The following is a 26,735-nucleotide window of genomic DNA, read 5'->3' on the forward strand; positions in this document are numbered from 1 at the left end:
AAGCTGTATAGCTTAAAGGCTGCTATTACTTGTAAAGGTGCCTATATGAAGGGTTAGCTTGGAAAAGCACTGTAAATTCCTACCAGGAATTTAGCTTTATTGTACAACATCTTTCCTGTACACACTACTGCTATTAGCCCTTATTCTAAGGACAATGGTTGCTGTTTCAAAAGTAATGTCAAGGTTTAAGAATCTAGAAGAGAGAAACAAGAACAATCAGAAGACATGAAATAAATAATATATTGGAATAAATTATACTGGAATATAATTGCCTAGAGACAAGAAGGTTGGAGGGGACAAAGGGGAACACTGAACCATGTAAAGTTAAGTGTATATGTAATCACTGGAATAGTGGAGAATGGGATAAAAAAAGTAAGCTTCCATTTCAGACAGATCAAGACTGGATTAAAACTTATTTAAGTTTTACCACCTATGAAGTCTTTAGCTTATTCTTCATAGTATCTAATGATATATTCTCATCTTAAGCAGTTGTGGAAACTTTATATAGGATGGCATCAACATGGCTTAAAGGGGAGTAGATGATGTTTTGAAGTTCTTCACTGTAGTTTTGTCCAAAACCAGTCTGGGTATCATGGGATAAAGAAAAAATTCTGTAGTTAGCTTGTGTATGTAATGGGAAAGGTAGTTACTGGAGCATCTTCAACTGAAGCTACAGATGCTTTCAAATTAATTGTTGGTATCAGCCTCTTAAATGAATTAATAAAAGGCTTATCTGTTTTCCCCTTTGTATTGGCTACTCCCAAAAGTTACTGATTAGCAGCTTTAACAACAGGCATGTTGAAATTTGCTTAGCTTTTTTTTTGTATAATAACACATCTTTTTGTTCGTTTTCTCCCAGTTTCTATGGCGATTTTGGACCTTTAAATTTGGCAATGTTATACAGATACTGCTGTAAGCTAAGTAAGAAGTTAAAGGTAAGCTTTGTTTAAAACTAGTGTTCCTGTATTTGTGTCTTGCAATACAACTGAAATGCGTTATCCAGTTTGTAAGTGATTGTTAGATGCTCGTTATATAGGTGGTTGCTACTAAGCTCTAAGGTTATTCATTCTGAATTATTTTCCTTCTGAAGAATGTTAGAAGTGAATGTTGTCATTGCTTAGCAGATGAGGCACTGAAGGCTGTGTTCACCTTTTTTGCATAACCCTACAGTTTCAAGGCAACAGTAACAAACCACTCTAGCTGTTTTGTAGGTTTGCAACTGTATATATGCTAGCATGAAAAAAGCAGAGATTAACAACCAAGCAAAAAAACCCACAGCCATAAAAAAGAACAAAACGTGGACCCTGAAATCATACTATTTAAACTCAAATCTCACTCAGTGGAAAAGTTAAACCTTTTAAATCTCATTCAATTTAATGTTGCTTCTAATAAATGTTCTGAAAATGTGCTTTTACACATAAAAATGGTTCCTTTTTCTGTCTCATAGAAGTATCCCTCTATCAAATATTTGTATAAGCTTTTTTTATTGACTTCCACATCATGCTTGTTGGTTGTAGGGGAATAAGAAGTGGGGACACATGGGGACAGAGGGAGGAGCAAAGCAACTGGTGCAAATGTAGTCACCACCTCCCACCAGTAGACTGGTGCCTGGCCAGTCTCCGAGCTACCCCTGCTCCTCAGTTTTACTGCTGAGCCTGATGTTCTATGGCATGGAATATCCTCCTGTCTGTTGGGGCCAGCTCTTCTCGCCATGTGCCCTCCCAGCATCTTGCCCATCCTAGACTACTTGCTGTGGGGGCACAGTGAGAAACAGGCAGCCTTGATTCTGTGTGAGCACCGTCTGGCAGCAGCTAAAACATTGGTGTGTTATCAACAGTTTTAGTCACAAACCTAAACCTCAGCATCATGCAGCCTGCTCTTGAGAGAGCTGAACTCCATCCCAGCCAGACCCAGCAGACAGAGCACATAGCTGGAGATTTAACCTGGTCCCCAAGTGCCTGCAAAAATGATATGCAGCATGTATAAAAGATTTATCAACTGCGTGAAAGGAATTGTGTTTTAATTCCGAAGCACTACCGATTACCACTCGTGTGCAAATAGTAAGGAGACCCTTCACTAAATATTACAGATTTAAATTCTATAATATATTAGTCCTGTTGCTGACAGAAGGGAAAAGTGGGACAGCAGATGTGATAACACTGGCCACTGCTAAGAGGATTCCTGTCTCAAAAGTGGAATTATGTTTTGGGGCTACTGTTTTCTGCACCAATGAAACCATTACACAAGTTGGTTAATGCTATGGACTACTCACAGGGACATGCCGACTCAGGTGGTCTTAAGAGGACATTTTGCAATTTGAAGGGTGGTATAGAGTTGCTATAACCTTTCTGCAAAAAAAAAATAAAGTGCTCCTAGTGAAAATTTACATGGCTGCTTCATGCAGAAAGTTTGGTGTAAATAAAAAAATACTAGACTCTTGTATTTTTAATTTGGAATGCCTTCATTCATATTGGGAAAGGGTTGGATTTGCCTTTTCTGTATTAACACTAGATAGAGCTTATAAATACATTCTCTTATGAGCCTATTTTCCAGTGCCACTGTCCCAGTTAAAAGACATGGCCAATGATGCTCACTCACTAGGAATCCATGTTTGGATTTTTTTAACCTTAATTCTGCTGTTTCTTGCCTTATCTTTGAGTTATTAAAGATTGTGGAGAATGCTTTCTCTGTGAAGCAATTACTCTATATACCTCCTACTCTGACTTTCGCCATGCATATGAGAACTGCAGAGATTAGTTCTGCTTTTTCCAGATTCAGACTGAGACTGGCATCAGTTTGGGACCTCAGTACAGTCTGAATACACTGCTGAAGCATATCTTTAAACTTCTGCAGTTGAACTAGAACATCTTCAGACTGGATCCTAGATACCAAGCATTTCAACCATGAAATAAGCACACAAATAATAAATACCTTGGGGCTTGTTTGTGGTTTCTTGATGATTCAGTGTTAAACAGGAGTGTGTCTACTGTCTTCATTCTTGTTAAGAGACCACCATGTGCACTGAATGAGGCAAGCTATTTGTTGCAAGTAGCTTCTAATCATGATTAAAAAATACACAGGGGAGGCAAACTGAAGCTGAAGTGGTAACTCTGGCATTTGCAGGGTTGATTTAGCAGACTGTGATGTCATTTTAATGTGAGCTTTATATTTTTATTTAAAAGCAAGCCCCCTGCAGTGCTATGTGATGCACCAGCAGGGCAGAGAAATCTCATGTGCATCAACTGCAGCTTAAGCTGGGAGGAGCTGCTGTTAGTGCTGCTGCCTTACCAGAGGCTAATTCCCAACGCGTCGATTTAAACTACTAGAGAATAGTAGAGAAGGGTAACCTGATCGTGCAACCACTTGAAAGTAATACCTGAACTTGAAACAGCTAAAGCTTGGAATACTGCTATAGTGGTATAAAACTTTGCGCATGAATAGGTTCCAGCCTGGGTGATGGACAATTCCCCTCAGGTAGGCCAGTACCTGCTAATGTAAGCTTTGTTTTTCTAATAGTTAAAATATGTGCCAGACTGTCCTCACTTAGTTACTGTCTGCAGTGGTTAAGTAGGCTTGAAAGACCAAATCCCTGTGTTTAAAGAGCATATCTGATGTGTACTGTAGTCCTAGCTATTATGGATTCACAGTTTCTACCCTTCTGCCTTTCATCTTCTCATGTCTGACCTTCACAATTATCACTGAGAGGATTCCCAAAGGCTGAACTATTGTGTAAGACAAGTTCATGACCTGTGACTTATTGCCAGCAAGGCATTGATGCAACAAGTAACTACAGCAACAAGAGTATGGCAGTTCTCACATGGCACCAGGGGGACATGTAAGCAGCCTGTGGCCAGTGTTGTGGAAGTGGGAGGTGCCAATTGGACTAATGACATGGAGAAAGAGGCTTGTTGGGCAATCTGCTGCGTGCATACCCTTGCATTAAGGGTAACCATGCCCTGTGACCAATAGCAGGAGTTGGCTGATGTAAAAGGAACTGCAGATATCCAGCCTCTGCTGTGGCATGGTTGCTGTTACCATGTTGCGCTGCTTTTGGGACCCTGAGGCAATCACACTACTTAAGCCTGATGCCTCCTGCCATGATTAGGAATATACCTGACTGGGGATGTGCTTCTTCATACAAAAAGAGTCTTTAAAAGAAACATGGCATGAAAGAAGTATTCACAAAATGTGATGGTTCTTGTGTGAATGTGAGGTCTCAAAAGGAGTTAAAAGACTTGGACTTATAGTAAGTTTAAAACTTCTGTGAGTAGGAACAGGAGAAGTGGGTGTATAAGATCTCATTAAAACAAACTTCCCCTCCAAGTCTTTCAGCTGTATTTACTTCTGTTCTAGATAAGGAATTAGACACGAAGGCAGTTCCCTGCCTTCCTCTCTCCTTCCTTGGGGGACAGGTAGGAGAAGCGTAATGGCACTTGAAATGTGCTAATGGTGGGCCAACTTTGTAAAGGAAATCATTGTTACTTTATGCTGACTGATTTTAAAGCCAGTAAATAGTTCTGTTCTGAGGAGCTGAAGTATTTGTTCAGATACCCATTTGCTGAGAAAGTTAGAGGTAAAGTCCTGGTTATGTTTTACCGGAAAACCTTTCTGACCTTGCTATGTTAGTAATGTTTTGATTGTTGATTGCTATGGAGATGATCTTGACTAGCCAAGTCAACAGCACGAGAAAATGCTTGGCTGGGCTATCTTCCTGCTGCTTAGAATTCTGCTTGCTGAGAAATATGTTTTTCTTCTGTTTAAATAAATCTGTTTTCATAAAAACTACTTTAAAAAGCCTGGTGTGTTCTCATGAGCGTATAGCCTCACAACTTCAGTAAATTCAGAAGCAGGGCTGATTGGGGAGGTTGCTGAGATAAATGATATTAGAAGAGAAGATCAAAGGCAGAAGAGGGAAAGTTCTGGCAGGTTTATGAACTCTGGGGTTAATGATTCTTGTATGCTAACTTTATTGCTGCTGAATCACAGAGGGTTTTGGTTTATTTTTGTATTAACATCAATAAGCTGCTGGGTATACGCATGGAGCTATAAGTGATTGCAAGCATCTCCCTGAGGACAGCTTAGATTCCGAGGCAGGGCTGTGTGTGCATGCTTTAATACGTACATTTCTGTGAACAGTTTGCCAGCCGTCTAGTCACTCTGATTTTTATATATGCATCTTAAGTATACATAGTATATGCATAGTATGTGCATTGATCCAGGCTTATTAAACACACTGCAGTAATTTCTTGCTTGACCAATGCAAGTGTAGTAAACCATATCCATGAAATAAAAGACTGTCAAATAATCTGGTGGTTCTAAACAGATGTTGAGCTAGTAATTGTTCACAATAGTATCTTCTAAACCTGTCACCAATTTCTGTGTAAATTTATCTTGAGGTCTTCCAGAAACAAGAACTGATCTGTTGAATAATCTTGCAGTGCAAATAATATTTTCTGGAACCTTCTCATACACCTAATGAATTAGAATTATCACCTAAAACCAAAACCTTTTCATGTAACCTCTGATTTTAGTTCAAATAATTGTCTTTGAGCATGCTCCTCTGTGATGTATCTTGACAGATACTGTTATTATATTGTTGCATTTGGTCTTGTAATGATATGTGAAACTGCTAACATTTTCTTACTGCTGAAGAAAAATATATTTCATGTTTCATAGTGTTCGTCTTAGTTTTGTTTTAGAAAAAAGATGATTTGCAGCTATGTTATCTGTAACTAGAGCTATTCTGTAGACAATCTGTATTGAAAAATTCCTTGTTGGAACATTTTTGGTTCTCTGGAGTTGTTCAGTATCTGGGGGAAGTAAAGCCCTAATCCATTCAGGTGGAACTCTAGAGCAGTCTTTAACACTTATCGTTGAACCTAGCCAAAGAAATGTACTTGGCTTATTAAACACGGTCAGAAAATCAGTGTTCTCTAAAAATATATGATATAGCTTAGCATTGATACTGAGGTGAGAATTTGTGCTAACAGAGATGTTACATTGGCATTTTAGCAAACGCGATAAAAGTTGACTTTCTTTAGCCCATGCAAATAGAAAGTGGTTTGTTTTATACACTTCTGAACAGTAAAATCCTGATGCAATTTTCCTCTGGTTGCTGTGCTATAAGCCATTAGTTAATGTCAGGTTTCAATTTAGTGTTAAAGCTTTAGTCAGGACTCAAAAGCCAGTGAACTATTTCATATAGCAGTATGGTTTATAAGATTCAAACCCTTCAATTCTGAAAATCAAGCAATGAAAGTGTTACATTACTTGCATTTCACTGTTCTGGGAACTTTTAAGGTGAGCTCTCACTTTTTTCAGGTACAAAAGCATCTCAAAATTGGAACGACATGTCATAGCTATCTGATAAAAAAAAACATCCATCACTAAAATAAACCAGGAAATATGGTCTTATTACATAGCACTTCTGGCTAGCTAGCAGAATGTGCTTTTTACAGTTTAAAATAGTATTTCAGGTGAACCGTAAACTGTTGCAAAGAACTTTGCTTTAAATAAGAAGCAGTCAACAAGTTCTAATTGAAGTTCTGTCACTGTTGCATAACTGCTGTAATCTTATCCCACCTACACATCATGGGTGGAACTGCACTTAGAGAACACTCATTAAAATCTTGAGGAGGGGGAAGAAAGGAAGGATCTTAAAATACTGGGCTTCATTTTGTCAAGGTGTAATAATAATTGAATGCTTCACTAATTAAATAACTACTGGAGCTTTGTGTGTTTGCATATATGCTGAGAAAGATGTTGCTTTTGGGCTCAAGATACAACCACTTCCAATCACCAGCAGCCAGCTAGCTCTGAAATTACAGTCCCATTTAGATGTACTCACTGTATTAACTCACTCCTTCCACCGATGAAAACTGTGGGTAACACCAGACTGGAGTGTACGGTTAGAACTGCTGTTAAAGGTTCTATTTTTGGTGGGAGGTGGCAGTAAGAAACTCACTATGATATATCAGTTTTTCCTCTGAGTTTATCAGCTGTTTGTTTGGGGTTTTTTCTTTTGAAAACATGATTCTGTGGTTAAAGCTGTCCTAAAATTTGCAACAAGATTGAGGATGAGAGTCAACGTTTACAGACTTCTGAAAGTGAAATACAGTTGGTACTACTCAAATAACTGCTGCAATATTTCAATAGATATATACACATCTAATACTTAAAAGCAGAATCCAGAATGTCTGGTGATGGCTTCCTCAGAACTGTACTAGCACTGTAAAAACCTGGCAGGAAAAACATGCCTGATAGCATTGCAGAATACAAAGAAAGTGAAGCAATTCATGAAGCTCAAAAAATGACAACACAATGGACTGCTCAACTTGCCATTTTTAAGTGACAGTTTTCTCTCTCTCTGGCTTTAAACAGTTTGCTGCGGTTTGTCATTATTGCTCTTTTCTGGTGCTTGTTGGGCTTGTTTTCAATGGGAGTTTTGTCCACAGGGGGGTTTTGTCTTCTTTGTTTTGTCCTAAATAAAGAAGAATTACCAGTGTTACTAGTTTTATCTCTGCCTATCCTTTTTTCAGGGTTTTCACTTGTGCAGTCATTTTTCTTAAATACAAGTTCTTGCTGTTGAAGCTTTAGAAAGATGATGTCTGTCACCCCATTTTTAGGTAGTATAGATGGAAGAGTAGTGTTTAGTTTAACAAAATGCCTGTAAGATTGATTGCTTTAGGTTTTTTCTTCTCCACAGAATTATGTGCTGGCAAAATTTCACATATAGGGGGGTGTTTTAGTCTAAAAATTTCAATGTCTTTTATTAGTGTTCATAGGTTATTGTTTCAGATCTTTAAACTTGGAAAAAAAAAACAGGTTTTTATCTTTAACATTGTGGTTCAGTGTTTTATAGGCTGTTTATGTACAGCTAAGAGATCTGCCCTTGAACAGTGGCTGTTTCTTTGCACTCCTATCTATAATGCAAGAAGATGGTTCATGGTATCAGTAATTTTGTACTTGTAAGACTGTAGAAGAATTTTTTCTGGCTTCTTTTTCAGTTTTGGAAAAGTGACTTTGGAAGGCATTTTAAATGTGTATTCTCTCAGTAAATATGCTTTCTGGTTCTTTTTAACAGTATTTCAGTCTATCAAGAAAGAAGATTGTGTACTATACCAACTTTGACCAACGAAAACGAGCAAACGCAGCGTTTCTAATAGGTGCATATGCTGTAAGTATTATTTATCACATGGATTCTTCTAACCTTCCTTAAGAGTCATCTGCTACATGTGAAAATAACATCTCAATGGGTTGTACTGTAGGGGGCAGGTAGATTGTCATTTGATTCTTCCCTAAGCTGTCTTTGAAAATTCTGCTGTGTGACTTTTGGGACTTAACTCCATTTAACTACACAGGGAGTGGCTTTGGTGGATCGTGTACATGCTTCCCATATTATACCATTTTCTTGAATATCAAAATGCAAACCACAAACTTACCTCTAAACTTGCCTGAACTCAATTGCTGCTCGTGGCATTACTGAAATTCATACTGAGGAGGCGAAAGCCTTTTCTTGCAGCCTTTCTTAAAGTTACTGGACCAGAGGCATACTGATTATTGGATGGATTTCTTAGTTAAATTTCATAATCTACCCAGAATAATGAAAAACCTGAGGTATTTCAATCTCCTTATTTTACAGACACTGTGCAATACACAGGGCTGCCTTAGTTACACAAGACTAATTTATTAGGATATCATGCAAATTTTGGTAGTCACAAGCTGACACTTGCACAGCTATCTGTGTGTCTTCATACCAGTGTAGTTCAAACTTCAGTTTCACCTTCCTGCTCTACTGTCCAGAGTTGAAGCAACTTCTAGAAAACTCAGAGTCTTTGTCATAGCATGTTAGAATACTGGAACTAACAAGCTGCTGGTTCTAAGCTGACACGCATGTTCCAGCTGAGTTCTGGAAGTCTCTGTTAAGACAGGTTTTATACTCTGTGAAAGCTGGTGTATTTCTTTCAGGTCATGCGGAAACCAAAGCTCAGTAAATGCAGATGATAATGTTGAAAGAATTTAGTTTGCAGATTCTTGTCATTAAAGAAAAAGTTTTACTACGTGTATGGGGTTAGCGTGTGCATGCTCTTGAGAAAGATCTGTTTAAATGTAAAGATGGAAAAAACTTGAGGATAAGTTTCAAGTATCGTTACTGAAAATACTATGTACAGAGAACAAGTTTTTACTAATACAGTGTTCCAATACAAAAAGTATTCTCTTGTTGAAACCACCTTAAGGTCGCTTTCCAATTCATCTCAACTTAGTGTAACATTGGAAAACAGTTTGCACAAAGGTATCCAATATGTTACAAAAGTATGTCATCCCAGAATTACTTGTATAGATGTGTATTCCTAAACTTGCAAGTGTTAAGGGAGTTCATTCATTTTCTTCTGTAATGATTGATACTAATGTAGATTCATAAAATGACTATTTAGTTATTCTAAAAACTTATTCATGATCTACTTACCAATCTGATTTTGTTGTTGTTTTTTTTTTTACCTGCAGAAGCTTAGTTTTGACAATCAAGACATATTCATTTCACTCTCAAGAAATAATATTTGCATTTCATAGTGTGTTACTTGCAAATACTGTGTTGGGTCAGATGCAGTAGAGGTACACTCTTGGGTTATGTGATAGGGCGTAAGGAAGGACCTGAAGGAACCTCATCATATTCTTCAGTAAAAGAACTGTGTCATTGGCAGTGTGATCTGTCACAGTAGGAATATCCAAATCATGACAGGAATATATGTACTCTTTAATCTCAGGTCTTGTAGATTTTACATCTTGCCTTTGATTATATAAGCTTTCTGAAACCAGAAAGTCTTAGAGCTGTGAACACTTACCAGTGTGTGAAAGTTAACTGAGAAGGATTGGTTTTGCTGGTGTTAAAATATTAAGTGTAAAATGAAACATGGAAAACAGTGGATCGAGTTCTAGGAATGGGTTTCCACTGGTGATTATGCAACTTAGATTGTTCCAATGAGGAGCTGCTTAGACATGTTGCACTGAAATACCCTATAGCTATTAAAATATCTTAATAAGAGACTCATAAGGTTAAGGGAAAGTTAAGTCTTAAAACTTTGTGGGCAATTGCTTTCCTGTTTATAAACTGCATCTCGGGTAGATGTGTTTTCTAAATGTCAATTTTTACAATGTACTTCCAATACATTTGGGCTAATCATGTCCAGTTCTTAAATTATTGCCCTTGCTCTTAAGAATTCAGTGAAGATTCTTTCTGTTATTCAAATTAGGACAAAAAGAATTTTTATGTAGCTTTCCACAATAGTTAATTAAAAAGAAAGAAAGAAAAACTAATATTTAAAAATCATTTAAAAATAGTATTACAAGTACTTTCATGCATATCAAAACTAAAGCAGCCTTGTTTGTCTCAATTTGTCCCTAACAGTTTCTGGGGGGAAGAGGGGTGAGAGGGAATAAGTTTTATTGAATTATACCGAAGTCATTACATGAACTCCCCACTTGTCATCAAAGAATTCCTTCTTGGAGAAGGAGAGTGCATTTTACCCTTTCTGATAATATGGATGAATTGAGGGCTGGTCCCTTCTTTCCATATTATTAGGGTATTTGTTATGTTTCTTTTCTGGTTGGAAACCAAGGAGCCCTCAACTGGTTGTGTGATCTGCTATCTAGTAAAGTTTGGATTACTTGGGGTAGAAGAGCAGGAGGAATATTAGTCTGTTTGTACCAGTGACTGCTCTTGTACTTCTAGAGAAATGGGACAGCGGGGAGAGAGAATATATATGTATGGCACATGCTCCCTCTGGTAAACCTAGAGCTTTAATTCTACCCTTGTAGAAGACAAGTAGTGGTTATTTCTTGCAGTTCTTTAAAGATCAAAACTTGATTAGTGGACCCATATCTGACTTTTGAGCAGTCCTGATGAAACACAATGCTTTCATACTGTGACAAACTCTGAACAGGGATCCAGTGAGCTCTTTTGCCTTGTTGATAGCAGATAGGCTGGTCATATTTCTTTCTTACAGTTACTTTAAGTGTATTTTTTGGTAGACTTGTATTAGGCTTGTGTAACGCAAATAAGGGAAAAAAGCTGTTGAGTTCTCAAGTTTGTAAGTTTAGCACAGCAAATGACCAGGTAATAACAAACTACTACAGATGAGAGCTTCCCCCAAGTTTAAAACAATAAATCAGATTTCTCAGCTCTACCTGAAGCTTCAAGGGTTTGTTCTGGTATAATCTAGGCATATCACACTACTGCTCAAATCCATAACCGCTCCCTTGGAGGGTCAGCAAATGCGAAGGCTTTTCAGTTACTGCAGAGAAATATTGTGAGTAAGTCTTAAGGCGGTTTTGCAAAATATTCCTTTTTTATTCTCTAAACTTTTTAGGACGTGTGGTATGAATTTTCTTGGCCACTATCACTACGTGTCATGTGCCAGCACAGTGTCAAAGCTGTGAGAGGCTTTCTCTTCCTAGCACATCTTTATTTAGAAGTTGAGGGCATAAGAATAGAAAGGTGAGAGAAAAAAGAATACTTGAAACTTTTTAGTATTTGATGAATCTGTTTTTTTATAGGTAGCAGAGCCACATGATATGAGCTAGAGCAGTGACAGTGGGAATGGGAGGAGAGCCTTGTCCCTTGTAAAGCAACTCTTTACAGTGTAACAATAGTCACTGTCTGGAAAGTGGCTTCCTTTGTTTATTTTAAGGCTTTTACTCGCATTACTCCTTCGATACAGATTCAGCTTATGCAGACTATTCAAACAGGCTCTGTGTTGCGTTATTTTTATTTGTGTGTGTTGCAGAATGAAAGCTCTGAAGATTCAGCATATTAGATTAAGAACTGAAGCTAAGTTTCAGCTGCTGACTTTTCATTGATAGTCAGAAAACACACCTTCCTCAAATTTTCTTAATGGATATCTCTAATTTTAAGTAGTGTTTCCTTCTCTACTTCATTCTTCTTCTTCAGTTACTGCATTATTCTTGACATCCGCAATACTTTGTTTTTTCAGGAGCTCTGTTAAGTGTTTCTTTACTTCTCTCCTTCCTTTTGTGTTCTTGAAATCTTTCTCCTGTTTCCAGCCAAGTATCTTTATTAGGAGCAAGCAGTGTCTGGTTCAAAATGGCGTGTATATATGTGCCTTTGAGCAGAGACAGCTTTGAAGTACCACAGCTTCTGTGAACTAAAACCTGCAGCACTAGAAAAACATTCATGTAGTACAGATTCACTTCAGATTTCTGACTCCATAACTGTGTAAGATGGAAACTCATCTTCCCCTGAAGTCCTCTGAACTCCCCTTTAAGGATCTTTTGACTATAAGCATGAATTTAGGCTTTAAAGGTGAGTAACTGACATGAATATTTGAATGAAATTGGTATTTTTCTCTGAAATATACCCCCCATTGAAATGTATTGCACAGGATGCACACTTCTTAAATGCAAAACCTTTGTGAAGTGGACTAAAGGAAGGACAAAGGAGACTTCTTTCACAGGCTAAAATAATCCTTTACAAAGAGCTGTGAAAGCAGCATAGCATTGCTGTGTAGCAGGAGTTGAAAGCATGATGCTGGTGCCATTAGTTAGCAATCATAGCTGCAGACAGACCATGACAGCTTAAAACTACAAAGAAATGGGCCCCTCCACTTGTTGAATTAGGTAAATATATATATCCATTAAGTAAATCTCTCAATCTGTTCCAATATTAGCAATAACTGGTTTGACCCCAACAACAAAGAATGCAATAGTTGAGCTAGCAAAAAAGCAACAATTGTTCTAATAACATAGAGTGAATGGAAAGGTTTTCATCTAGAAATTGTGGTCTGGTTTGATGGTGGAAAGGATGCATTGCTTTCAGAGATTATGGAGGGGGGAATGTGGAAGTCCAGGCAAATAAAAATCCATGTCAGGGAATAGATCTTTTGAAGGCAGATCAGTTTGTGGTGAGGCTTTTGGTTCAAAAGTAGACCAGTTGTTGAAAGCAGTGAAACAGGTGGTAGTTTAAAACCACCAGAAATGATTCTGGGCCCTCTTTTCACTCCATCATGGCAAGAGGTTTTTCAGGCTGTTTTACTTGTGTCAACTTTATGGGGTTTGTTTTATCCTTCTCTTTTCTGTCTGCCTCGTCCATGCTTGAGGAAGAAATGCAAGAAAATCTACTTACTGTGGTGATACCTTACAGAATACTGAGAATCCCATTAACTTGAGATATGACTCTAGACTTCAGGCAAATTGCAAATATTATGGAAGTGGCCACTGCTTACTATATTCTAATGTGCTTAAGGTCAAAAATTGAAGAAAGCTTTTAGATAAGGAACTAACCTATGTCTTGGTTAAGAAAATCTTTATTAGAATACTTCATATTCAAGAGTTAAATGTGCATAGAGTGAATATGCAGCCATGTAGGTGCTGGGTGTGAGTTGGAGGGGAAAAGGCCAGGGAAATTGTGTGGCATTGTTTAAGAAACATGCTTGTGTGCATGAAATATGCCACTGCAAACTGGATTACAACTCTTTTGTAAATAATAACTTGCTTATATTTTCCAAGTTAGTTTTATTTTAGGATCAGTTTTACTGTGCAAATAGGAATTGAAATGCAACATGTGGTTTTATTTTAATTTCTTGCTTAAGCCAGTGCAGCTGATGGTGTTCAGGATAGCTGAAGGAACCTTGGCTTAGGGTATTACATAAACTGTATGTTGGTCTAACAGTAACAGGTTTGGCTTGTTGAATTAGCTATTTTTGTGTAATTGGTAGTTTGATATTGACAGTTAGGAGTCAGACAATGTTTATGTTGGAAAATCTACCATTGAGCTGTGGTGGAGAAATATTTTCTTTGTCAGACACTGTGATATGTGGAGTCATCGGAAGCTGGGCAGAGAACTCCTGGTATAGATGCCTATTTTTCTTCTTAGGATGATGTTGAGTCTGTCTTAAAGTCTCTCAGTTGCCACAGTATGTGTTTGGTTTGGGTTTTGCTTTGGTTTTTTAATTTATTTTATTGTTTTTTAAAGGAGGGGAATCACACAAAACAGAATTCCCAGTTTCTGTTGACTTCTGTTGATTTCTGAATCTTTTACTTTACTCCTATAAATGTCCTAGGAGTTGGTCATAAAGGAGTATAGCATACATTCTTAGGAGTGTAATGGGCTGGGGAAGCTTACGTGTGGTTAATGACTTTTCAGGCTCAGGGCTGATATTTTTTCCTCTCCCCCCCCATCCTTTTTAGGTAATATACTTGAAGAAAACACCAGAAGAAGCTTACAGAACACTTTTGTCTGGATCTAATCCACCTTATCTTCCATTTAGGTATGTGAACATGAGAAATGGGCCTAACTTTTGTGTTTTGGAATTCGCTAAATATAGATTTTTCAGACTGGTCTCCAGGAAAAGATATCGTTTACTTCTGGTGGGATTACTTGTTCTGTGTTGGAATAAGAAAGCTACTGAGATTGAGTTAAGTGTTAAGTAAAACTTCCAGTCTTGCAAACTATCACATTTTGAAAATAGTTCTTAGCATGTTTGTGATTGAGCAATTCAAACCTTACTTCATCAGGTACCCTGTCTTACTACTTGGAAGCCATTCCCATCTTTTAAATTCCCTAGTACCTAAGCAGCTAGACTTACTTGAATGAAGAGGGTTTATGCTGTTACGTTTTCGCTATTTTGCAGGACAAGTACTGAAGTTCAAATTAAGATGCTTTGCCTATTTGTTTCTAATGAATCATAGCTGATTTCTATCGATCTGTCTTTATTGCCTATGCTAATGTCCTACTGAGACTTAAATCTGAGGAGTTCTAGCTGTCATGCCTATCTAATAGACTTCCAAACTTTTTTTATGGTTTGGGCCATGAAGTGCCCTTGTGCTTTAGGAATGGAAATACCTCATGCTATTGTTATGCAAACACTGGCAACAAAAGGCAACTACAAGAAGGTCAAAATCCTCTTTGGGGGGGGGGGGGGGGGGCAGTCAGCATGTCACAAGTGGTGTTCACTGTCAGCCAGTGCATTTGTGAATGTAGATCTACCCTGTCTGTATCAAATTCATCTGATTCTATAGCCACTCAGCAAACGAAGATCACATTCTCTCTCCTCATAGCTTGTACAGGAGCCAGATACAGTATAAACTGTTGGTGGTAGATTTGTATTTAAAGTCCAGTTTGACTGTGAAATCTTAAAATCAGTGATAGCCTATATTGGCAGGGTGTTTATACACTGACCTGGTCATTGGTAGCTCTCCAAAGCCCAAGAAGTTTGTTGAGCTATCAATATCCATATTTTTTCAGCTAATTATAACATATACTCACAGTGCATAAACAAATGAGTTATTTTAAACATGTCAGTGGTCCAAATTCTATATAAAATACAGGAGTGATAGTCTAAGTTAAAGATTAATGTATAGTTTTCTCTACCTCTTAGCTTCTTTGGTTCCTAATCTTTTCCCAGTTTCATGTAATTACATTGGTCCTTTCTATTTGCAGAAGGTTCAGCTACTGGAGAATTGCTAGAAGAAGTTCTTTGAAGCAAACTATTATTCTGAGCACAGAAACTGTATCAGTACATTCTATCTCATTATTTTGGGGAAAGCAGCAAGTGAAATTTCCTTGTAGGAATTCATCTGTAGCATTTTGGTGGAGTCCAAAAATCATTATTCTCCCTTTCATATAAAATTCTTAGTAGTTCAACTTTGGCAGGAGTATTTCTTTCTTATAAGAGCTTTTAATACTAAAGTGATTTAAATTTTTCAGAATCTTAACCTGAGCTTATTCAGGACTTGCTTAAAAAACAAATAGTGGAGGATGTATGTTATCTGGGAATAGCTGGATCTTGTTCAGCAGTGACAGAAACATACTCTTTGGAATCACAGTAAGTTGCTATGTCTTTAGGTTCCTTTCTCCCCTGCCAAAGCAAAGATTAAGGTGAAGAAAACTAAGTGAAGAATTTGAATTGTCAGATCCCAAAATTGTAACTGGGAGGAATAGTGTGTTTGCAGACCCTATTTCCTCAAACCAAAGGCTACAGACCTTTGCCTTGCAACCAATTCTTTATAATAATGATGATGATAACAGCAGTACTAATGCAAAATGCTATTTCTGCTTGACTGGTAGGGAGTAGTGAACGTAATTGGCTCAGTGATTTCTTGTGTGGCTGTAAGAACCACAGTCACAAATATAATGACACAAAACAATGTCATTTAAGTGTTAATTGTTCAAAGCACGTTCTTGTAAGTTTAAATTCATAGCATTCTATTCCAAAATAAAAGAGGTATATCAGCAAAGGAGGGAGTTAAAAAAATCACAAAACCCCGTAAGATTTTCTAAAGATAACTTTATATTATATATAAAGAGCATTGCATGTCTGGGAGAGAACACTAGCTGAAAATTTTGAAGGTAATATCTAGCGAAGAGACTACTCAGGTTTTGCAGTCCGGCCTGTCAAAATCGTTACAAAAGTATAACCACTTTGTTCTGTTTATCAGCTTCAGTAGAAGAGGGCAATAACAGAGAGTAGGCAGCCTTCTGAAACATCAGTCCTCTGCAGTCTTTGTCCCTGTGTTTCAAGCTCTGGCTTGCTGTGAGATAAATGATTGGCTAAAACTGTAGTTCTTTGGGAGAGGATGTGTGTTTCATGGTGGGTTTTCTGTGTTGTGGATTTTGGTATGGTTTTGGGGTTTCTAACACAAAGCTTTGGGTATTTTAGAGGATGTGAGGGAGGCAGTCTTCCGCAGAGCCATGCTGTTTCTAGAAGGAATATAGTGATACGAGCTTTTGCTAGAAGAATTAAACATTTTGATTTCTTGAGTGTTCTTTCACATATGGCTTGGGGCTGGAAAGCACTTAAGTTTCTTTTGCAGCTGCTTTGGACTATGTCAGGTCTTGACACTGGATTAGAGCCTAAGCAGATTCTCTTATTGCAGTATAGTTTGTCCTGCTGGGAAGGAAGACTGTGTAATCTAGCTGTACAGGAGGTGAGACAAGGGGGGTGAGGAAAGAAACTGAAGGATTCGAACAAGATAGGAGGCTAGGTAAGAAATGGGGAATCTGATACGGAGGGGATATTTGGGAGTTGAATTGATAGGAAGAGCTAGAATAGATGTAGAAGGAGTTTAAGGATTACTGGGGCTGAGAGGAAGGCAGGTAGGGTCTGATGAGGGCCTGCAGTGGGACAATCTATGTTAGCTGAGAATGGGGAAGAAAGAATTGATTCCCCCTTCTGTGTTTTTCCAGGGCCTTTCAGCTTCTTTTCTCCCCCTGTCCATTCTGAGACACTTAAGGCACCTTTGGTGCAAAATATAGTATGATACTGAGGCTCCAGCAAATGAACCTGTGCTGGAAGCTGTTGCAGGTGAGGGGGGCTATAGCTGCTTGGCATCAAGCTCTACTGTGGAGAGACAAGTTGGTGCTATGAGGAAGTTTGTACTCCTTCACATCTTCAGTGTCTTGAAAAGAGCTAAACTCACTTATGTATAATGAAAACCATAGCCAAATGTCTTGCTTCATTCTTCCTATTCTAAGGTCTAGGAAAGAAAGAATTTGAGATACTGAATCATTGGTATTCAGTTCTTACTGACATGAATTTATTCTGGTACAATATCTAAGTTCTGGGCTCAAGCTTCTGTAGTATAGGTCCTCTCTGTTTGAATTGTTACAGCCGGACTGTTTAACAAGTTGGTTATTTTGATATCTGAAATGTCTTCTATTTGAGAAAAGAAATAGATAATTTTCAATAGGTAGAAGCTGCAGGACTGTCATTCTTTATGGAGCACTGAGGAATGCTTACATGAAGTGATCACTGGGAAACTGATCTACTTTATTCTAGCTCAGTGACCTCAAAAAGCTTTAATCGGCTTAGATCTTTAGCTGGTATTTCAGTTAAAGACAGCTTCAGCAAATACTGCTTGGGGGTGGAAGGAAATCAGAATACCCCTCTTGCAAGATACAGGGAAATGTTCTGATTTTGGTTTTATCATAGAAAAATTAGAGATAAAGCAGGAAGATAAGGCAAGACTCTCTTTGAGACAATTATTTTTGGCCGATTCACTGTGACACTCAAGTCATTTGAAGATTTTGCGCTGCTTCCGTTTAAGCAAATGGTGCTAACCACATTTGAAATCATTATAAATACCAGTTACTGTGAAACTAAGCTTTACATTTTTACCTCAAACTGCTCTGTATTGACTTTATATTAAAGAGAACCCAGTATATTTTAGTGTGTGTTCAGACTCTAGATACAACATGAATTTCAGAGCTAGATTTTAGTTTGTAGCTTTTGGGTTTTGTTTCTTTATTGGCAAGTGCTTGGCAAACGCTATTTTGTTACCGATAGTGTTTAGAGGTTTGGTGGAAGGAAAGTGTTCTGCAGTATTGAGGTCAGCTACAGTAACTGTGAAATCAGATGTGGGATTTGCAGCTCAGATTCATACCACATCTGTATCTCATAGAAACAGACACATTTTTCTCATTTTGAAAGCAAATAGAGTGCTATCAGGTGGTGGTAAAACACTATTTTCAAATCAAGGTGGTTATGCATTTGGCCATAGAAGACTGGAAGAATACTGTAATGAAACATCAGCAACAGGAATTGGAGCACCCGCACTGTAAAACTGTGCCAGAGATGTCTGTATGTGCTTCTTCATATCATTCTGAGATGAAATGAGGTCTTGCTTTCTCTTCTGTGCTTTTTTAAACAGACTTTTGAGTTGAACAAAAAGTTTTAACATTTGAAATGCAAATAGCTTGGTTTATACCAGTAAAAACACTGGAATGTTTTTCTATACCAACAGGTAGTCCTGGTAGTCCCAGTTACTACTGCCTTAAACATAAGTACATATATTAGTTTTCTGTAGGATAGGATGGTGACTGTAGAATAAAAGATAATAAGTTTAAATAGGAAGAATGTCTGGAATTAATTTTAATTTCATGTAAAGCCATATGTTTCTTCAAGGTTAGTAAATGTATTTTTATTTTACAATGCTCTTCCTTATAACAGTGCTTTTCATTTGGTGTTACTGCGGTGCAAAGTATGGCCCATTCAGAATCTACTGCATTTTATGCAAGCTAAAATTAGTTTTATTAATTATTGCTCTAAACCTTTTGAAATATGTCTGTCATTGATAGAAAGAAAATGCATGCTGGTGGATCGGGTGCTATATAATTGACTTCTCAATCTGGCATGAGAAGAGCTGCATTTCGAACAGGATTTTTGTAAAGGTTAATACTACTTCTGACAGTATCCAGTATTTTTATCCATGGTCTGGAAATTTACACAAAATCAGTAGGAAGAGTGGTGGAATGGAACTAGCCGCTCTGCGTTAGTTTTTAATGATTTAGTTTTCTCCAGTAAATGCATTAATTCAGGAGGATTAAAGAAAATAAGATGAAATTTAGTTTTTTAAATATTTACAAAGCTTCTTAATGACTCTTCAACGGGGGCTGTAATGATAGGGGTGATAGGTTCACACTGAAACAGGGGAAGTGCAGGTTAGATCTAAGGCAGAAGCTCTTCTTCCCTGTGAGGGTGCTGAGGCGCTGTCACAGGGTGCCCAGAGAAGCTGTGGCTGCCCCATCCCTGGCAGTGTTCAAGGCCAGGTTGGACACAGGGGCTTGGAGCAACCTGCTCTAGTGTGAGGTGTCCCTGCCCATGGCAGGGGTTGGAACTGGATGAACTTTAAGGTCCCTTCCAACCCAAACCAGTATGGGATTCTGTGATTCTAATGATTTGACATGACTTCTGACCCATTTCTCAGGGATAGAAAAAGAACTTGGTAACTCAGCCCCTGCCTGGAGGAAGACATCGAGGTGATTAGTGGGGGGAGATTTGTTTTAGGTTTGTTTTTAACAAAGAAAGAACCAAAACAGTAAGTGGCTTAAAATACCTCAGCCAACTCCCGCTAAACAGGAGGATATTTTACTCAAGTAATTTATTGAAAACATTCAGGAAATCAGGTCATGATAGACTCTTCATCTTTACTTTTTAAGTATTTCTAGACCTTTCAAGACATACTGTTGGCAGTAAGATTGTCATTAAGCATCTGTCCTGTCTAACACTTCTGCAAAATGCCCTTTGACTGAACTCTACAGGGTTACTAACACTTCTCTGGAATAATATGAAATCATCTATTTAATAGGAAGATTGAAGTTAAAAAATGGCACTTCATAAGTACACTGCAACTGGGCTTCATAAATAAACTTTTTTACTTTTTTTTTTAACATTTAAAACAGCTCTGTAAGGTGTATTTTGTTGCTCGCTTCTGTTCTGAAATGAGTAACTTGGGTTTCATTTCCTAAGAGTCCACAGGCACTTGCCTTTCCTGTAGTTCATATATTGCTGTACTGTATCAATGGATCCAGTATGCGGAATTCTCATGGATTGTACATAAAACTTCTGCCAGATGAATTTTTTTGTTCTTGCACCTAAACTTTAATACCTGTAGATATCTTAGCTTAAAATTCTGGAGCATAAAGCAGGAAGTTTCAGAGAGGGGTTTGCAACTGGAATTGATTCTGATCAGCCAGTTGTGCTTTTGGAAACTAGGAAAGAAAAAATACATACATTCATGCTTCCTCTTGAAGCATGAGGTAATATCAAGCCGCTGGTTCCAGGTGTTATTTACCACCCTGCTGTACTGTCATTCATGTCTGGTGCTTGTTTATGGTTTCAATCCATTATTGCATTCCTAGACAAAAGATAAATGGGGGGGGGGAAGGGTGTGTGTGAGGTTTTCAGATGTTAACTCAGTGTATTGTGTTTCTTTTAAAAAAATAGCCCCAACATTAGAATTCTGCTACTCTTTGAGTTTCTGGGAATTTGAGATCAGGCTAAAACAGCTTTTCAATTGTTCATTCCCAACCTTTGCCTGTTTTGAATTTTGCTGGCTTTCAGTCTTTGTTATTCCACTGTGTGTGGATGGCATGTGTCAGCAGAGCTGTTTTCTCCAGGCAGAGTGCACCTACTCTAATGGTGAGGTGCACAGTGACAGAAATGAGACATTTGAGGCATGGCTGATGTAGCAGTGGATGTTAGCTGCCAGCATCCTGTGCACCTCACTGGAAATAGCTGTCTGTGGGCACTGTAGCTATGAATACTGCCCACCTGGTATTGTGATAGGCTTACCTTGGACAGCGCAGTTGAGTTCAGTGTCCCTTCCTCTTCTCCATTCCCTCTCTTGCTCTGTGCTATTAATGGATTAGAGAGAATGTGGCTTTTTTCCCTGGTGTTGTGTTTATGTACTGCAGTATCGCATGCCTTATCAGTTGAAGTGGTACTTATAGAGGAAATAAAAACTAGATTCTTGCTATAGCAAAATAACATGTACTGCAGAACATCTGCTACAATCATATCTTCCATTTATGTTTCTCTAAATAGTTAATTTTGTGGTTTGCATTGGTTTAGGTTTTGTTGTTTCTGTCAGCCCCTTCAGAAAACTGTTGCAGCTTTTGCAGCTTTTCTGTTATATATGTTCCCATGGGGGCCTTAAGATTGTTTTTGCTTGGAAGACCCTTTTGTTTGCTAAAATCCTTTTGTGCTAAAATGCTATCTAACTTTCTCTTGTCAAAAATGTATTGTCTGTTAAGTTACATTTTACAGCTTTGGTATGTTCTGCTTATCTAATGTAATGAAAATACTTTCTGGCTTTTCATTTTGAAAACCTACTTTGTTGGATTTGGATCTTGAAGGTTTATTCACACTTGAAAGTTCTATTCTAAAACACTGTACTAAGTATCTTTTAATACTCTAATCACTTGAAAGCTTTTCTAGAATAGCCTGCCTGTAATATGACATTACCAAAATTGGAGCTTTTCAGTTGCTTAAATACATTTTCTATCAAAATTGCTTGCTCAAAGCTGCTTACTCTCTTCTTAAAGACTGGGAGAGAATATTCTAGTCTTAAAGGACTTGGAATTGAAGGAGCACATCAATACAAAACCTTCATATAACTTAGAGCAAACAGACTATCAACAAAGGAAAGTTTTCAAGGAAGATTGCAATTTTGACTCTAATATAGGTTAGAGCTGTAGCTGGCTGAAACCTAAAATGTTGCTGCTCTGCTGAATTGCAGTTCTTAGCACTCTGGATAAGATGGCTTAGAGCAAAACTAGAAAACATTCCTTCAATGAGTGCTTAGGAAATAATCTGCCCAGGGAGAACCTTGCTGAAATGCAAACTGCTCTGAAGCACACTTTGAAAAGTACTTTGTCTTCTTGCCACACTGCATTTATTGCTGATATTTTTGGTGATGTTATTTGGTTTTATGTTGCTCTCTCTAACCACTTAAATATGTTTTGCTTTGGGGTATCCTGTCATCTTTTAAAGAGAAATTGTTATTTTCATAGTGGCAGAACTGAGGTTAAGCAACTTTAAGTACATCTGGGTATTTTTGAATCACATCTGTAATCAGGCATCAAAACAAGAGCCTGTAAATGAAATCCAAACTAGTAGTCTATTTGCCTTTCCCTGTTAGACAGCACAACTCAATGAAGACTTGAGTAATGGATAAAAGTTTTGTTTTATTTACTACTATCCTTACACAATTGAGAGAGGATGCAAAGCTTCCTGTTCCAGGACAGGGTGAATAATTTGGTAAAGGGCATGCAGTTGCTGATGTAAAATGGCACTCTAAAATGCTTTGTAGTATCTAACTGCAGTTCCACGGGGCTACATCTTCGGTAGGAGTGTGCTTTGCATCAACAAGCTTCTACAAGATATCTTCTTTGAACTTTAATTCAGAGTTCTTAAAGAGGATGAAATAACTTGAATATATTCCATTGTGTGCTGCCTTTCCCCAAGTTCTTCAAATAATTCTGTGTATCTTAAATTAATTTGTGTTAAATCCATAGGGATGCTTCATTTGGGAACTGCACGTACAATCTTACGATCTTGGACTGTTTGCAGGGAATAAATAAGGTAATGACACTTTTCCTTAGCAAAACGGACTTTCAATTGACTTGAAAAACAAGAAGGAAAATACTGTGAAAATATATTACATCTGGTTTCAAAGCAAAAGCTGTGAGTTGAGGTGTATGCTGTCATGAAGCCTAAGTTACTGAGGACTGCAAGTAGTGAACATGGAGGAAGATTACACCTTTATCTAGCTGGCTGGTCTCGAACAGCTTTCTGAACTTAACCTTCTGAATCAGAATGTGCAAACACCCCAGGCCTGGCTGTTCTTAACACTGCGAGGTAGCGCACTAGCTCTGCTATAGATCTGCAATAGATCATTTATGATGAGTGGTAAAAAGCAATAACAAAGGTTCATAAAGTCAAATGTGACAGACATCTAGGTATCCTGTGATTTAATCTGATCTGTTCGTGCAAGTACTTGGTCCCAGTTTATCCCCCAAACACTTGGTTCACCTGCATCTTCTAATTGTTTACAAAGAATGAAAACTAATATCTTACTGGTGTTCTGATGTGTCACTTTCAACAGGCCTGGTCCTGGAGAAGATTAGGCTCCAGTATGGCTTTGTTAAAAATGTAACATCACATCTTAAATTTGCAACCTTGTGTTATGTACTTCATACTCTAAGCAAAGATGAGATTTTGTCCATCATTTCCCAGTGATCTTGATGAAAGGAGTAACCTGTGTGAACAGGTCTATACAGACAGTTTGTAGATTATTTGTAATTCTTATAAGTGTGGCAAAACAAATGTTTCTTCAAAATTGAAAACAGAGAGATCTAGCTTAATATTTTTAGTTCTGTGGGGGTGGGAAAAGAGCTGTCAGTTAACAGCAAGACTCTAATTTGTGTGGCATTCTACAGCTCCTGAAGCTCTGTGAAGCAGTCAGTGCAGTCCCTATAATTTATCTGCAACAAACTCGTCAGGACTTTGAACATCAATTTTTCCTCCTTTGTTCCCCTAAAATTTCTTACTGAATTTTTGTCCAGTTCACCTACAGAGTTAAAAAACACTTTGAGCAAAAACCTTAATCTAAAGAAAAATCTCAGTCTACCTGGGTAAATTTGGTGTTTGAATTACATAACATATAATTCAGGGGGGCCACAAATTTTGAAGTGCAGCCAGCCAACATGCTAAAATGAGATAGGTTTTCCTGTTAAGACAAACCTCGTGGTACCTTAGGTTTCATGACAGCCCCAGTGTTGAGCCTGCATTGTCTATAACAAAGCTGTTTTTCTTTTGTCTTCGAAAAGGTGCTTTATATGTAGCAAATAATGGCAGTGATGATGATTGTTTTTTTTTTTAAATCACAGACCTGTGGTGTGGTTTTATCACACCTTAATCCTAGAGTGTTGTGTAACGTCTGTACTTCTCTCAATGCACTAGATTGCAGAGCTGTCTTCCACCTGTTCCTTAGAAGAAATTCAGGCTATGAATTCCTTATTCATAGAATTGGGTTTTGGTATGGTATTATACGGAAACCGTTAGTACAAAATGGACGTATTTAATAATAGTCCAGTAATCAAATACAAAACTCGACTTCTTTCAGCCCTATAATAAATACTGGGCATTATAGTCTAGTGAAAGTCATTCTATCAGTGGAATGTGTATTAAAAGCAAATAACAAAACACAGGTTACAGACAGCATTTTATCCTGCATGTGCCATTTTACCTGGGTATGATGGTGATAAAGTCAGAGTATCATATTAAGTATAAAAAAATCAATAAACTTATTGGTCTATATTTTATGTCCAGCTGCATGAATATGTATTCAGCATAGAAACTGTAAAATGGATGTTTGACAAAAAGGGAATTGCTTTTTAATTTGTCATCTGCCTTACAATAAAAAACATATGTACCTAGTGGGATGGGGAGAATCAATTTGATGATTTAAGTGATATGCAACAACCTTATGTCCCATTGTAATGTCTTTGAAAGGCTAAAAAAGAGCCTGATGTGCTTTAGTGACTTCGTTGGAGTTCTTGTTATGTGTTAATCTGTGTAAAATGTTACGTTGTCTTAACATAGAAGCTTCGAGAAAACAAAAGCAGAAACATTCAGTGTTTTAGTTTTGAGTTCAAAAACAGTATTATAAAATTAGATTCTGTATAATATTTTCGTATAAACTGACACTTTGTTGCCTTTTAGGCCTTGCAGCATGGATTTTTTGACTTTAAGACATTTGATGTGGATGAATATGAACACTATGAGGTTTGTACACTTAATAATGAGTTGAGTGTTTTGTTTACCTAAAATAAGTTAGAATATACAGGGCCCCACAACTTAAAAAGATACTGGAAATGCATTTTAATTCAAGTAAAAGCCAGTGTTCATATATAAGGTATGTCCATCCAAACCTGTGTGCTGTGTGTGAAAAACATGCAGGATGAATACCCTTGCCCTTTCAGTGTATCACATAATAACTCTACTGTTTTCGTGTAGGCCTTCTGGCTTCTGATATCTCTTTCATGCTTTCCCAACCTTCCCTCAGGATACGTTCCAAGGTCTCTCAGCTGACCTACAGAGTCTGTGTTTTTTTCCAACACTTGTTGAGCTGCTTCCTGAGATGCCATTAGTCCCAAATATATGATAATATTTTTAATAGCTACAGAGATTAAGCGCATTTTGAACTTTTTGTAATAAGGATGGATTATATGGGCATTCTAATTATGAAAATACATCCAAATATTTCCCTAATGAAGTCCCAGAAAACTAATACCTAAAATAAATAAGAATATACAGTACCCCACACCTGAAGAATAGATACTCTGGTTGACTCTAGATGCTTCTAGAATTTTGTTCTCTAACATACACACTTTTAATGGCTAATAGTAGACAGTTATCTCAAGCTCTGTTGCTGGAGAGAACCTTTAAGATATGGCCCTGCTTCAGCTGTGACCTGGGCTATGTACAGAAGCTGCACATACAGCTGGCCCAGAGCACTTTTCATGAGCTGTCTAACATTTCCCTTGGTTGTATTGGACTTTGTCTTTGGAACTCCTCTGAGTTCCTGAAGTTGCTCTGGTTAAGGGGAAAGATACATAAACTAGAGGTGTACTGAACGTCTGCCTATGTACTAAACTCTTCTTAGAGTTGTATTACTTTACTGTAGCCAGTATTTTTCCCTCCCAGCCCTTCTTGTTTCAGAAAACGTGGAAATAATGAGAATAAACTTGCTCAGTCTGAAAACATTTGAAAATTTATTCCCTTAAGCTGAATATTTCTAATATCAAATAAGGACAACTGCTTTTCTTAAATGTCTGTAACATTTGGTAAACAGCTGTTTTAAAAGCAAGAAGCTATGGGTGACTCAGTGCCTATCTGAAAAACATACGGCTATAGGGCATACCCCAAGAAAGAGGGTGAGGTCAGGAGAGGAATAAACTATGGAAAAACTGAATTTGCAACACAAATCTCTACAGTAGATGTTGGCCACAGCAGGCACGCTGTAGCGTATAGCTAGTCACTAAACTTAAAAGCACTTGTAGAAGGGCTTCTGTACACTGCAATGTTCCAGAATGGTTAAATTGGGAAATTGGAATAGTATGTGCTGAATTACCAAAATTCAATGACCAGTAACTAAAATGTAAAATATGAAATTGCTGGGGGTTTCCTTCCTCTATGTACAAAAGGAAGAGGTTTGTCTAAACACAAAGGATGGTTGAGAATACTTAGGATTAGGCATTAATCTGCCTGAAAAACTAATATTAGAGTAATTGACTGTCTCATTATTTTGTTTGATACTGAACATTACTTCAGTCTGTGAAAAGCACATGTGTGTGAATGGTGTTTAAGTAGCTGCCTGCTGTCTGAGGTCTTCTGTGGTTTTATGCCTCGTGGTCAGCTTTGTATGTTTAGATACAT

General features: G+C 37.7%; 1 protein-coding gene across 4 annotated transcripts in view; it reads left to right on the top strand.

Annotated features, from left to right (window-relative positions):
- Positions 1 to 26,735, top strand: part of CDC14A (cell division cycle 14A) — a 58,192-nt gene that overhangs the window by 11,093 nt on the left and 20,364 nt on the right. For 2 of the 4 annotated variants that reach the window (XM_057401806.1, XM_057401825.1), the window contains exons 3-7: positions 860 to 935; positions 8,084 to 8,176; positions 14,203 to 14,282; positions 22,811 to 22,877; positions 25,020 to 25,082. In XM_057401806.1, coding sequence (XP_057257789.1) covers positions 860 to 935; positions 8,084 to 8,176; positions 14,203 to 14,282; positions 22,811 to 22,877; positions 25,020 to 25,082 — 379 coding nt within the window. The remainder of the gene's footprint in view (positions 1 to 859; positions 936 to 8,083; positions 8,177 to 14,202; positions 14,283 to 22,810; positions 22,878 to 25,019; positions 25,083 to 26,735) is intronic. The other 2 variants (XM_057401811.1, XM_057401818.1) reach the window with 2 other exon arrangements.

The sequence above is a fragment of the Pezoporus wallicus genome, unplaced genomic scaffold (genome assembly GCF_028554395.1).
Source record: "Pezoporus wallicus isolate ANWC-B61680 ecotype Strahan unplaced genomic scaffold, APGP_CSIRO_Pwel_v1 contig_3489, whole genome shotgun sequence".
Lineage (NCBI taxonomy): Eukaryota > Metazoa > Chordata > Aves > Psittaciformes > Psittacidae > Pezoporus > Pezoporus wallicus.